At 39.6% G+C, this 14856-nt stretch overlaps 1 protein-coding gene across 6 annotated transcripts in view; it reads right to left on the bottom strand.

Moving 5' to 3' along the window:
• Positions 1 to 14856, bottom strand: part of FHIT (fragile histidine triad diadenosine triphosphatase) — a 1459166-nt gene that overhangs the window by 256442 nt on the left and 1187868 nt on the right. For all 6 annotated transcript variants that reach the window (XM_053929377.2, XM_045192109.3, XM_045192111.3 and 3 more), the window contains one exon: positions 7782 to 7811. In XM_053929377.2, coding sequence (XP_053785352.1) covers positions 7782 to 7811 — 30 coding nt within the window. The remainder of the gene's footprint in view (positions 1 to 7781; positions 7812 to 14856) is intronic.

Raw genomic sequence — 14856 nt, 5'->3', positions numbered from 1 at the left:
ACATGTTATATACTAAAGACATAAGGCAAAAGGAGTGAATTATAATAGTTATTCTTAATGAAAAATTCTTCTGATGAGGTCCCTCTGAAACACAAATTATAGAGATAACTACATATTTTAAAATACACTTATAATATCAAGATAGTAAATATACAAATAAGATAATGACACCCAGCAATTCTAAACATAAAACATTATCTGTGGTGTTGAGGGCCCCTGGGCACCATTGCATCCAATGGGGTGCTCCTTCTCCTAACCACCTCCCTTGGAGCACCCTGGCCCTATTTGTGTCCATACCTCTAAGTGATGTATAGATTTGCTCTTTTTAAATTTATATATATATAGCTCTAAGTAACCACATTTTATATTGTATTATTTCTGCTGTAAATAACTCCCAAAGCAATGTTTGTAACATCATCTGGATTTGTTTCAGCTGCAATATCAACTTCCACCAAAGCACACATTATTTTATGGCAGTTAAATCCCCATTCTGTATTTAAGGTGTGTGGTATGGTTTAGAACAGATGGCTATCTACAGAGCCCAAATCAAGCTTTTATATTTAATCAAAAGTATAGAATCCTTGTCACATGATTATTGGTCTGACTTAATTGTACCTCTTTTTTCCTTTTTTTTTTCTTTTATAAAACTGACATTTTAGAGAAGACAAATATTTAGATGTCATAGATTTAAAGCTCTGAACCTACAGTGAGCTAGATACATGAAATTAGAGAATTTTACCGATTATTTCCCAGGCCAAAACATACAGAGCAAAATCACTCTTTTTTGTTTACTGAGCACCTAGTGTCCCGAAGCAAAATGACACCAGTGAGTAACTGCCCTTACCGCATCAATACAATTAGGAAGGTGATTCTGAATAATAACAGCTTACATTTATGTAGCTTTTTAGGGTCTCTAAAGCACTTTGCCTTTCACGGGATATTTGATTTGATAGTGCTTCAATAAAACCCCTGAGCGCTGAACAGCACGTGTAAAGGGCCGTCTGCCGAAACCTGTGAAGCACTGTCATTAACAATGTATCTGCAGTATTTGCCACATTTTGGTGTTACAAATCTCAAAATTAAGTTAACAGCCAAATATCCACTTTGCTACGTCAGAGCCTCTAATTACTAAAGGAATTTGTTTGGTGGCAATAATAAAAAACGAAACACCCAAAACATAATTCTGCGACAAATTGACATACAGCAATAAAGCAGCATTTAGGTTAGTTAACCTTCACCTGCATAATAAATTAAACAAGGACAGTCTTCTGGGTATTTTTTATTATTCCAAGCAGAGCCAAATAGTGCAGATGAATTTGTGTTCAGAGTGACAACATATTTACAAAGCCTCTCCTGCAGACATTTGACTGTGCTTGCCAGGTGCAAGGTGTTTGTAGCAACAGCTGACCACATGATATCCCAGAGAGTTGGGCTTTTCGACAGGCCTGGGTTTGAATCCCATCCCTCCAGTCAACTGTGTATGTTTTTTCCTGAGTCATTTTACCTCTATAAAACTTGCTTTCCCCATGGTATAGCTATTAATGCCCATTCTTGAGGGCTGTGAGGATTAAGTGAAAGTTCTAAAACCAATAGCTAGCATTTTTTTGAGATGTGCCTACATGCCAAGGACTATTTTAAAGGCATTTATTTGCATTCAACAATTCGTTTGGTCTTCACAACACCCCTAGGAGGTTGGGGGCCATCAAGATCCCTGGTTTTATAAATCTGTAAATGGATGCTGCAACTAGGCAAGATGAGTCTTGCTGGGTCACACAAATTGTAGACCATGTCTCTGGGACCAGGGTCTACAACTGCAACCAGGCCCTCTGCCACCAGGGCCCTCCCTCTTCATGAGTATGTTTTAATCCTGATGACATTTCTCCTCCACCCTCACTCCGTCTTCAACAGCCCCCATGTCACCCACCTAAGATGCCTGTGAGTTTGAAACAGTAGAATACCACGGGGCTTGGTTACTTTGTCTTTCAGGGCTTTGACCCAAATGGCATCATGCAAATCAAAATTAACTGATTAGAAGTGAAAAAATGCAATGAGGTGATAACTACTTATAAGCGGACTTGAGGGTTTGGTAGGGGAGAGAAAGTTTCGCACAGGAAACAGGAAGGCTCATGGTCCCTTCTATCACCTAGAGAGCTAGGTACCAGAGTTTTGACCCTAAATCACCAGAGGAAGAGTCGAGACATATGCATGTCAGAGGGGAAGGGGGCTTAGAGGCACCCACTCCCACATGGAAGCACTGAAATTGTTTTTGGTTTACTGAACTCAGGCACATTGGATTCATTTGAGAGCAGAGGTGTACATTGTAAGGCAATTCCACAAGATAAAAGCTACTTCATCCTGGAGATACTAATTCTCCCAGCAGTATATACATGCATTAGGTATACACATAGGCAAGGCACTTTTCATCACAGCTTTAATAAAGTATAAAGTTTCTTGGCAAATTACTGCTCTCTTGAAATTTTTCTAGATGAAATTAATAAATAATAGTGAAGAAAAATCACTTTCATTCTTAAACTATCGATTTCTCCTTTCTGTGCACACCAAATTTTAGGAATTTGTTTAGGTTGAAAGCAAGCAGCTATGTGGAGATTCCCCCACATCCTGTCTCTTCCTTGGTAAGTGGCTTTGCACTGGAGTGGTGTGCATGGGAACCACTTACAGTGTCTCTTAAAATTCAGAGCCCACACCGGACCTACTGAATAAGCATAGGAAGCAGGCAGGTTTTTGTTCTGTGAAAACAGACTTCAAGTAATTGTGAAGTACACTTTGGCTCCAAACCATGTCTTACTCATTACCAGAAACTGAAAATATCAGGATAGAGATTCCTCCCCCAGCCAATTAATAAGACAGATTTCTAAATGTTCAATTGGTCTCTTTTGTAAGAGGTTCAAACTAGATATTCAAATAGCACAATTCATGTGATCAGGAGAAAGATTTCTCAAGAATTGATGCTAAAAGGCAATAATTAATAGTGAGAGAATTCAGTGTATAATGACTGAATGAACTCATCAAGGCCACAGACAATCTCAATGCCAGGTAAGTTCCCTAAAGCCCAGCCATAGTGTATTCTACAGATAAGAAAGCTGAGGGTAAGATTAAGACCAAGAAACATGCATAAAGTCCAGGGACAATATGCAATGGGCTGGACCATCTATTCACGTTGGTTTCTCCTCACCATCACTCAATACAACAGATAGGGTCTCCCCTGCTTGAGAAATGTGGAAATGGATATTCCAAGAGGTTAAGAGGCTGGCCCAAAGGCACACAGCTAGTAATTTAGTGGAGCTAATATTGCTGTGGGACCTCTGACTGCTGCCAACCTATAGTAACTCCTGGACTTTTTGAAGAGCTAAAATGCCCTCTTTGTTCAGGAACTGAAATGATTCCCAAATCTCCATGTAAAAATCTGTTCTAGGACCACAGAAACTGCTCAGTGAATGAAAAAGTTTAGATTGTTGTTGTTGTTGTTTTTAATCACACGTCTTTAAAGAATCCTTCCCTTTTTCTTCCTTAAGCAATCTGAAAAGTAATTACTAACATCTCAACAGTTATTAAAAAACACTTACCACTGCATTAATACTATAAAATTAAATATCTAAGTAGAGGATTCAAGCATTATAAACACAGAAGAGTGTAAGCTAGCATATTCTATAAATAGCTCTTTTGAGATTCTAGGTTATCTTCCTGCCACAAATATCTCTTTAATATACCTAAAACACCCTCCCACTCAAAGATACACACATATTAATTGCTCTGAAAGAGAGCTCACACTAAACTTATCAAGGAGCACCCCTTTTATGTTCTTATTTTACTTTATTATTATTATTTTGTTTTATCCTCACCCAAGGGCAATTTTTCCATTGCTGTTGGAGAGAGAAGAAGGGGGAGAGAGAAAAACATTGATGTGACAGAGGAGCATCAATTGGTTGCCTCACGTATGTGCCCGGACTGGGAATCAAACCCGCAACCTTTTGGTTACGGGTTGATGCTACAATCAACTAAGCCACCAACCAGGGTGCAACATCCCTTTTAAAAGGCTAAACACTGCCTTAATGATTTTTCTAGCTGAAACCACATTTTGGAGCATAATTTTGGTGCTTGAATAGTGGAAATTTTGTTCTTTGTCAGCAACAGCTGAAATATGAGATATTCTTGATGGAAATTCCAGGAAACCCAGACCCCTGACTGCAAAATGGAATAAAGTACATATCATCTTCTACTTCATGTCAACTGAACTTAGAAACTCAGGAGCAGAGATTTGTTCTATCAAGTGAAGTCCCGTTGTCATCCCCATTCTCCTTCCCACTCCGCCCAGGAGATTTGAAGCAAACAGTGACAAAATGCAAGTCCTCATGAAGCTCACATTACAGAGACAACACAGCTACAGGAACAAAAGCAACCAGACATAAAAGTCAGTGAAGAATGCCTTAAAGGGAATCAAATAAGGCGACAGGGCAGAGAGTAAGACTTTAGGAGGGCTACTTCAGATGGGGTGGGGTGTCAGGGAAGGCTGATAAACACAGTGATCTATGGCTACGCGTGCGTACGGTGATATGTACACACATATGGCGATATGTGGCTGAGACCAGCAGAAAGAGATTGTTTCTCAACCCTGCAGGACTTCCAAATCATTGCAATGATTACCTGGTGGAGAGCAGTGCTCTACTATTTTTAAACTCAAAAGGAGAATTCATAATCAATTAAGAAATAAGAGGTCATTTTTTTACATTGATATTTCCCTTTCCTGCTACAGCCTTGTTCCTTCACAAAGCAACATTTAAAGCCCTTGAAATAAAAAACCCTAAAGTGGCACCATGTTCATGAGGCAAACCCAGTGGTACACAGTCACTGACAATAACAGCAGTTGCTTTGGGGAAGAGATCATTACTAGGCTTATTGCTCTTACCACCCCACATGAGACAAAAATGTTTAGAACCCTGGCAGCATGCAGAACACTAGTAAGACTCAGACACAGAGGCAAAGATGAAGGGAACAGTCACTGTATTCTCCATGGCAGGCTAGCAGGTGCTGCCTTGAGGTGTGCAACTGTGTGGATTTCAAAGTAGAATGTGCTCAGTCTTGAAGTGTAGTTTCTGAACTGGACAGCTGACAATTGAAGATGCTGCTTTGCCTCCTGGAGGGGCTGCCTACTACAAGACTGACTTCATGGGTCAAGGTTATGTGGCCATTACCACCTATATGTTATTACCATAAAATAGCAAGGCCAGTAAATACCTACAATCTGAAAAGAATTATGGGGTGTGCTTGCTAACAATGAAGATACCTAAGCCTCACCCACAAAGATTCTAAATCAGTAGATTTAGAACAAGGGTGTCAAACTCATTTTCACCAGGGGCTACATCAGCCTCACGGTTGCCTTCAAAGGGCTGAATGTAATTTTAACTCCTTAACAGTGAAGGAGTAGTTACATTTATACAGTCCTAAAATTATTTCAGCCCTTTGAAGGCAACTGCGAGGCTGATGTGGCCCCTGGTGAAAATGAATTTGACACCCCTGATTTAGAAAAAGGGCTGAGAATTGACTTTTTTTTAAAGCTAACACCAAAATCAATTTTCATATAGGTAATATAAGAATTACACTTGGAAAGACATAGATTAGACAACTTTAGATATGTAGACTTAGTCTAAAAGGACAGTTTTCAAAACTTGGTAGTCCACTAAGGTTTTTATATGTATGATTATTTATTTTTAACCATTTTATATCCCACAGAGAATTCGAGATGGTCCTGCTAATTCATATAGGAGAAGTTTTGTGATTAGGTTGGAAACAATTGAAATATCTCAAAGACAAAATAATCTTTTTTTAAAAGTAGAACTGTAAACAAATTAAGGTAAATAATATTGGTGGTGTTAATAATAACCATATTCCATATATAAATACTATATGCCAAGAATTACTCTATCCTCACTGTTAAAGATAACAAAACCTTAAGAAATGCTGGCCAGATGTTTGGGACACCAAAGAGTGGTCACTGAGGCAGTTAGAGGGTCTACAGCCACGGCGCTCAGCCCTGCTAGGCTTGGTTGTTGTTTGTTTTTTAATATGTGCTTTATTTTATTATTCTTAATAGAGATATAACCCAAATACCATAAACTTTACCATATTAAAGTGTGCAATTCATTAGTTTTTAGACTGTTCACAAAGTTGCACAATCATCACCAATATTTAATTCCACAGCATCTTTATCACTCCACAAAGAAACCCTGACCCAACAGCAGTCACTCCCCAGGCCCCTCAGTCTCAGGCCCCCGCTAACCACTCAACTATGTTCTGTCTATATGCAAAGCCTGCTTGTATAGAAATGACTTTCATGTCCCCTTCAGAATTCTGAAATGAAATTTCAAGATCCTATAAACTATATATTCATATAAATATTAGCTATGTGTAGTATGTGCATATTACCAATCTGTGCATTGCACTTGCTTTGGTCTGTGCATCCTCCCATGTTACTAGCCATGCCTGTACAGTGTTACTGTCAAGGGCTGAAGAAATTTGATCAGATAGATATTCCATGATGCATCTAACTAATCTGAATATTGAGTTTTTAAAAAAACTAGTAACCGGTTTAAACATTTGTGTTTTGCATTTTAAGAAGCAGTTTCAGAAAGAAGCTACTTCCATTATACTCTTTTTTAGTATTTGTATATTTAGAAGCCTGGCATAGGGGTGGACAGTGGAGTGGGGTAAAGCTGTGTGCCCCCTCTGCCCTATCACATCGTAGGTCTGTAACAATCTTTTTACCACTTGAAATTTGTTGACAGTCCCTATAGGACATTCCCTGATCAAAGGTACTTCCTAGATATTCTATTTTAAAAGTTCCACCGCAGCCAAGTTAAACTTTAAAGCCATATGCAAACTAAGATCAAATGAGAACTATGTTTATTTGACACTGTTACCAAGTATTACCACATTATCTTCTACACTTACAACCAGGGTCAGAGCCATAAAACTTTACTTCACAATGTATAACATTAACACCCTTGCTTCTGATAACATAACATTGCTTCTGATTTCTAGCACAGGGGGGAAAAAAGCCTTTTCTATGATTTAGGCATGGGCCCTAACTGCATAGGAATTCAGGGGACTGAAACCCAGCTTTCAGAATCAGATAGGATTTTAGTCTTTTACTTTACTGGGGAGGCAGGGACTATCCTAATAAATCTTCTTTCCTTTTCCAGCACACTTAAAATCCAACTTTGAGTTCCACTGACTCCATTAGGTTAGAATTTAGTACTAAGTACAAAGGGAGAAAAAGTAGGTCTATGGGTGGAGAGGACAGAGAGAAAAGCAGGGCAGAGGGGTAAAGGGGCAATCTGGGGGGTGCACACTGGTGAGCCCTTCACTCCAGAATGAAGAGTCAAAACACTGTGCCGAGAGCCCAAAGCCTTCAAAGATGCCCGGGCTGGAATGGGACCCACAGATCCATGCCCGGTATGTGTGCTCTTTCCTAGACATTGCCTCGCATGAACTCTCTTGACTTCAGTTTTTGTTTTAGGACTCTTGATTTAGCATTTGCACACTAATAAGTTTATTACTAAAGGTAAAGTTCTTGTAAACTAACGGGAAACACGTTGCTTGGCATAGTTTGTAATGTCAGGATTTATGTCTCTAACACTGAGGGTCTCTCTGACCTCGAAGATAACATAATGAAACAGCAGTGTGCTGCAAATGACTCAGTGTGAGTTTTTATTAGTGCTCATAATTGCCCTTTATTAACTTGTATGCACATAATAAGCACTCACCTTCACAGTCTGTCCAGCTTCGGGGCCATCCTAGAAGGAGGAAGAAAAATATAGGGGTGAGAACAGAGAGCTGGTATCTCCTGCTTATTCAGAAATATTGCCTGTTAATAATTTAGATCCAATTTCATTTTGTGTTAATTTATAGTATTCTCTGGGAACCGTTTGCTTCAACTATGTGGAACCAGACAGTTCTCCATTTCTGCCTGGGAGTGAGAAGTTGTGTATGAAAATGATATAAATTATCCAGGGAGCCCACCCCTTGCAACTTTACGTGCTCTTTGCTCCCAGCTATGGTTTCAACTGCATTACAGGAAAGCTGAAAATGTTCAGGGAGGTGAAGTATCACACCTTTTGATTATCTTTAAATCAGACATAGTTTAATTAATGTCTGACCACTTTAAATCTCTACTCAGGAAATCTGCCATACAGAAAATTCATTAATCAAGATGGGCTGACTCTTACGGGACGAACACCCAACACCATGCCCTCGCTGGCTGTTCTGGCCCTGGGGGAGAAAGATGGAAGGGTTCATTGTAGCTGGGCTCTTGCCCCATTCTGGTTCCTCCTCTCAGCTTTCTGAAGCCCAACAAAATTATCTTTTTGGTTGAAGATGAGCAACCTCATTGAAGTCGCCAAACACAATGGAAAGTCAAGGGGCTTAGTAGGTTTGAGATAGCAGAACAAGAAATGTCTATACAATCAGAAATCCCAAAATTGAATTAGGATATTGTAACTTCAGGCAAGTCTTTCTACCTCTATGACCTATACTAAGGGGATGAGAAATCTTGCCCTAGAGTGAGGAAGAGAGAGAGAGTGGGCGAGGTGGGTGGGTAGGGCAGGAATAAGAACTCTATAACCCGTGGTTTTCAAACTTGGATGCACAACCCATTAGTAGGTAAGGAAGTCAACCTAATGGCCTGTGATAAGTACTAAAACAAGACAAATAAGATAACAGAACAAAAATTATTAGAGTGTATAGAATGGGTAAACATTGCCTTGTGAAATCCTGGTTTTCTATAGCTACATATGTGTATGTGGGGGTATACATGTTTGTGAAATAAATCTATATGTTACTGTGGGTTAAAGTCAAAAGAAGTTTGGGCTTGCAAAGATAGCAGCTGAATAAATGGAAGCTGAGCCCACTTGCTTGTGCCCTAGCATGGATTTTCAGTGGATCTTCTTACAAGTGATCTGAATAATCAATGAAATCTCAGCTGATAGGAATTTTTGAAGTCAAGGAGTTCAGAACACATTTTGCACTGTTTTGTAATAGATTTTATAAGTTGAAGGGGAAATACCTTATGCAAGGCACCTGCAGCAAAGGAGAGACCAGACAGAAAATGCAGCTCAGTAGCTCCCTCTCTTTCCGGAGCAGGTGGTTTCACTCCCTCACAGAGAATCCCCAACCCTAATTGAGAGAGACTGGGGAGGATATAAGGAGTCAGGGAGACTCAGGCTGCACACACACAGTGAACAGCATGTTCATAGCTACAGAACAAACTGGGAGAGTTCCAGAGACAAATTCTATCTCCTGAAACTGTCAGGGGCACTGGCAGGATGCAGTCGGCCCTGACCAAGAGAGAATTTTTGCTTTTTGGAGAAATGGTGTGCACGGACAACTGGTCAGGGACTTGGTGTTTTGGTGTGGGTGCCACACAGAGAGTTTTTAAAAGGGAAGCTTGAGCATGGCTGGGTAGGGTCCCTGCATGTGTGCACAACTGCCCGTCCAGTAAAGAAATCAGATTGAAAGTGAAGTGTGTTCCCACTGAATCCAGCTGAGCAGGACAATCAGAAAGCTGAGAGCAAAAGGACAATCAGACAGCAAAAGGACTTCAGGGCCCCACCAAGCGCAGCTGGTGAGCAGGGGGATACACACAAAATGGAAAGTTAGGGTCTGAGTCTCCTGCAAGAGCAGTGGACTGGAAGTTAGACAGGCAAAAGTTGAGTGCCCGAGATTTTTTGCAGCCGCATAGGTCCCCTCACACCACAGAATACAAACCAAGGGGAAGAATAAAGTGTGCCCAACCCCCACCCGCGGGACTGCAAACTCTGCAGAACAGTAAGGCCAAGCTCAAGAGCCCTCTGCCAGGTGCGTATCTGCAGGGGAAAAAAGAGAATTTCCAAAAGAACCCTGTTTGAACTTTTATCAAATGCAACAAGCTATGCCAGTTCCTCACCGAAACTAGCAGAGCAGAGATATTAGAAATTGGCACAGCAAGGGGTATTCAGGGCTCTGCATAGCCTCGGCTCTTACACAGAGCTGCTATCAGCACCAAGCAGGAAAGAGCTCACCATTTTACATAGATTGGCCCCTCACATGAAGCAGACAGCTAATTCACCAGAAACTATACATTATTGTAATTACCTGGGACAGACCATGGCATGTGGCACAGGGGAAATGGAACATATCCACCATCTTCCCTGAAGACTGAACAGTGACTCCCAGGGGAGAACCAGGGATCCACCCTTCCTATCATACCAGAAGTCCCTTCTAGGGGCAGGTGGAGGTGGTACATGTGGTGCTGCTGGACATTAGATGAACCATCCCCATGCCTTGTGCTGATAAAAAGCCAGCAGGGCAGAACAGCAAGGACCAGCCGAGCCTGAAGGAGACAAGCCACAGACTGTGGATTGCTTGTAGCCTCAAACAGGCTGCCGAAGGCTAGACAAGAGATACCAGCTAACATTACCAGAGATGGATCCAGAAGGAGAAGGCAGTAGACAAAACTAAACTCTACTGAGACAAATTCCACCTCATTCTTTATCATTATTTGCATTATTTTTTCTCCTGCATAGCTTTTTAACATTTTTCTCTTTTTCTTCAATTTTTGTCCTATTACTTCACTATTTTTTTATTTTAGTTTAATTGCAAATCTCATATTTTCTTATTCCCTTCGCTTACTCCATTTTGCCTTCTTCCTTCCCTTTTTTATTTTCATTTTAAATTTTATTTTTCCCTTTCTATGCCTTGTTTCTATTCCTCACTCTTACAATTTCTCCTCCCTCCATCCACTCAAAACCATTTTTCTTTCCATTAGTTATCTCACATTCTTTTTCCCTCTCCTATGACATCCTTATTCTCTTTCCACCTTTATTTATTTTTGCTCAATTGTTGTGGATATTGCAGTAGTGGTCGTTTTTCAATTTATTTCCAAATTTTTCACTATTTTTTTTTATTTCAAACCTCACATTATACTCTTCCCTTTTCTTATGCCATTTTGCCTTATTTGCTCCCTTTTTAATTTATATTTTAAATTTTGTTTTCTCCCCTTTCTTTGCCTTGTTTCTATTCCCTATTATTATTATTATTTCCCCTCTCTCTACACTCTCCAAATCACTTTTGTTTTTGTTAGTCATCTCATATTCTTTTTCCTTTCTTATAAAATTATTTTCTATTTGCACTTATATTAACATTTGCTCATTTGTTGTTAATATTGTGATTGTGTTTATAGTTCAAGGGTATTTGTGTTGGTGTGGGTTTTTCTTCTAGGTTGCTTTCTTTTGTTCTGGCAGCACCTGTGTAACAGCATACAAGATGTGGTGGGGATTTTAACTCTCAGTTAGCAAGCCAGAGGGGAGAACCCACCAACAATCAAGCCAACAACAACCAAAACCCAATTACAACAAAAGAGCCTACATAACCTGCATAACAGGTATATCCCTAGAGCATCCAGCTCAGGAGATCACCACTGGGTGACTCCTGAGGAGACTGTACCACTGGGTCCCATCTGGGCTCCTACCACAGAAGCCCACCCCACAGACAGGGAGTCAAAGCAGATCAATCTAATATGCAGAGACAAATGAAAGGAGTCACCTAAAATGGGGAGACAAAGAAACAACTACCAATTGAAGGGAAGGGAAGAATCCCTAGAAAAAGTGCTAAATGAAATTGAGGCAAGCAATTTATCAGATATAGAGTTCAAAGTAATGGTTATAAGGATACTCAAGGTACTCAGTGAGAACTACAAGAAACTACATGGTATCTACAGGGAACCTAGTGGGAACTACACCAGCATGAAAAAAGACATAGAAACCATGAATAAGAAGAAGGAGGAAATGAAGAACATAGTATCTGAAATAAAGAATACACTAGAAGGAATTAAAATTGGGCTAGATGAAGCAGAGGATTGAATCAGTGAGTTGGAAGATGAGGTTAAAACAATACCCAGTCAGAGCAATGACATGAAAAAAGACTCAAAAAGAGTGAAAATAGTTTAAGGGAGCTGCAAGACAACATGAAACATAACAATATTTACATCATAGGAATATCCAGAGGGAGAAGAAAAGGAGCAAGGGATAGAAAACCTGTTTGAAAAAAAATAATGACAGAAAACTTCCCTAAATTGGTGAGGGAAAAAGTAATGCAAGTTAAAGAAGCACAGAGGGTCCCAATCAATATGAAACCAAAGAGGCCCACTTCAAGACACATCATAATTAAAATGCCAAAATTCAAAGACAAAGAGAGAATCTTAAAGGCAGCAAGGAAGAAACAGGAAGTAATATACAAGGGAGCTCCAATAAGGCTAGCAGCTGATTTCTCAACAGAAGCACTACATGACAGGAGGGGATGGCATGAAATATTCCAAGTAATGAAAAGCAAAGGCCTGCAACCAAGACTACTATACCCAGCAAGGCCTTAATTTAAAGTGGAGGGTGAAATAAAGAGTTTCCCAGACCAAAAAACAAAAAAAGACAAAAAAAGTACCTCTCCACTAAACCAGCTTTGCAACAAATGCTAAAGGGACTGCTTTAGGAAGATGAAGAAATAGAGAGAGAGAGAGAGAGGAACACAGGTACAAAGGGAAAAAAATGGCAATGAATAAATACTTATCAATAATAACCTAAATGTAAAAGGATTAAATGCTCCAGTCAAAATACATAGGGTAGCTGAATGGATAAGAAAACATGACCCATATATATGCTGTCTACAAGAGACCCACCTCAGAACAAAAGATCTACACAGGCTGAAGGTAAAAGAAAGGGGGAAAAAATTCCAAGCAAATGGACATGAAAAAAAAAGTTGGTATAGCAATACTTAAAACAGACAAAATAGACTTCCACACAAAGGCCCTAACAAGAAACAAATAAGGTCATCATGTAATACTTAAGGATGTAGTCCAAAAAGAGAATATAATCCTTGTAAATATATATGCACCCAACATAGGAACACCTAAATATATAAGGAAAATCTTGGAGAACTTTAAGAAAGAGATTGACAGCAACATAGTCATCATAGGGAATTTTAACACCACACATCAACAATGGATAGATCATCCAAACCAAAAATTAACAAGGATATTGTGGCATTGAACAACACTCTAGGTTAAATGGACTTAATTGACTTTTATGGAGCATTTCACCCCAAAGAAGCAAAATACACACCCTTTTCAAATGCACATGGATCATTTTCAATGACAGACCATGTGGTAGGACACAAAACCAGCCTTGAGAAATTCAAGAAAATTGAAATCATATCAAGCATCTTCTCCGATCACAATGGCTTGAAACTAGAAACCAACCTCAGGGAGGCTGAATCCAGGAGCTGGTTCTTTGAAAAGATAAACAAAATTGACTAACCTTTAACCAGACTGGTACATGCAAAAAAATGAAACTAGACCATCAACTTACACCATACACCAGAATAAACTCAAAATGGGCAAAAGATTTAAATATAAGTTGTAATACCATAAAACTCCTAGCAGAAAACATAGGAAATACAATTTCAAATATTCTGTGTAGCAGTATTTTTGATGATATATCTCCTAGGGCAAGGGAAACAAAAGAAAAAATAAACAAATGGGACTACATAAAATTAAAAAGCTTCTGCATGGCTAAAGAAACCCAAAATAAAAAATGAACCAACTGTATGGGAGAACATATTTGCCAATGATACATCGGACAAAATATATAAACAACTCATATGACTCAATACCAGGAAGACAAACAATCCAATTAAAAAATGGGCAAAGGACCTGAATAGACACTTCTCCAAGGAGGAGATACAGATGGCCCATAGACACATTAAAAAATGCTCAACATCACCAGCCATCAAAGAGATGCAAATTAAAATCACAATGAGTTATGACCTCACACCTGTCAGAATGGCCATCATTAATAATCAACAAACAACAAGGTTGTGAAGAAAAAGGAACCCTAGTACATCGCTGGTGGGAATGCATACTGGTGCAGGCACAGTGGAAAACTGTGGAATTTCCTCAAAAATCAAAAATGGAACTGCCTTGTCACCTGGCAATTCCACTGCTGGGAATGTACCCTAAGAATCCTGAAACACCAATTCAAAAGAACCTTTGCACCCCAATGTTCATAGCAGTGCTATTTATAATAGCCAAGCGCTGGAAACAACCTATGTGCCCATCAGTAGATGAGTGGATTAAAAAACTGGTACATTTACACAATGGAATAGTACACAACAGAAAAAGAGAAGGCACTCCTACCTTTTGTGACAATATGGTTGGAACTAGAGACTATCATGCTCAGTGAAATAAGCCAGGTGGTGAAAGACCAATACCATATGATCTCACTTATAAAAGAAACCTAATGAGCAAGGTAAATTAACAAGCAAAATAGAACCAGGAAACATGGAAGAGACTGACAAGGGCCAGAGGGGAGGTAGGGGAGAGGAATAGAAAGAAGGGGAAGGGAGTAGTCAAAGAACATGTATGAATGATCCACGGCCATGGACAATGGTGTGGGGATGGACTGTGGGAGTGGGGAGTGGGGTGGGCAGAGGAGGCAAAGGTAGAAAAATTGGGACAACTGTAGTACAATAAACAATGGAGACTGTATATGTGAAACTACTCAAAGCACAAGTCAGTTCCTATATTTATCAAATTAACTTTCTAGTGAATCATGTTAGAGAACCAGTACTAGCCATTTTCTCTATCTGTAATTTTTCTTTTAGTATTTCCCTACACACTGACAGATGTCTTCCCCTACTTGCCTTCATTTGGTCCCTCTGAAAACAAGATTTGCTGTACAAACTTGATAGATCCACCCTGAGCCTAGCAACTTGTCTGAAGGTGACTGAAATGGTTTGACCACCCACCCTCACATA

This window comes from Desmodus rotundus, chromosome 8 (genome assembly GCF_022682495.2).
Source record: "Desmodus rotundus isolate HL8 chromosome 8, HLdesRot8A.1, whole genome shotgun sequence".
NCBI classification, from domain to species: domain Eukaryota; kingdom Metazoa; phylum Chordata; class Mammalia; order Chiroptera; family Phyllostomidae; genus Desmodus; species Desmodus rotundus.
Note: the sequence above shows the minus strand (reverse complement) of the source record. Positions and strands in the feature narration are given on the sequence as shown.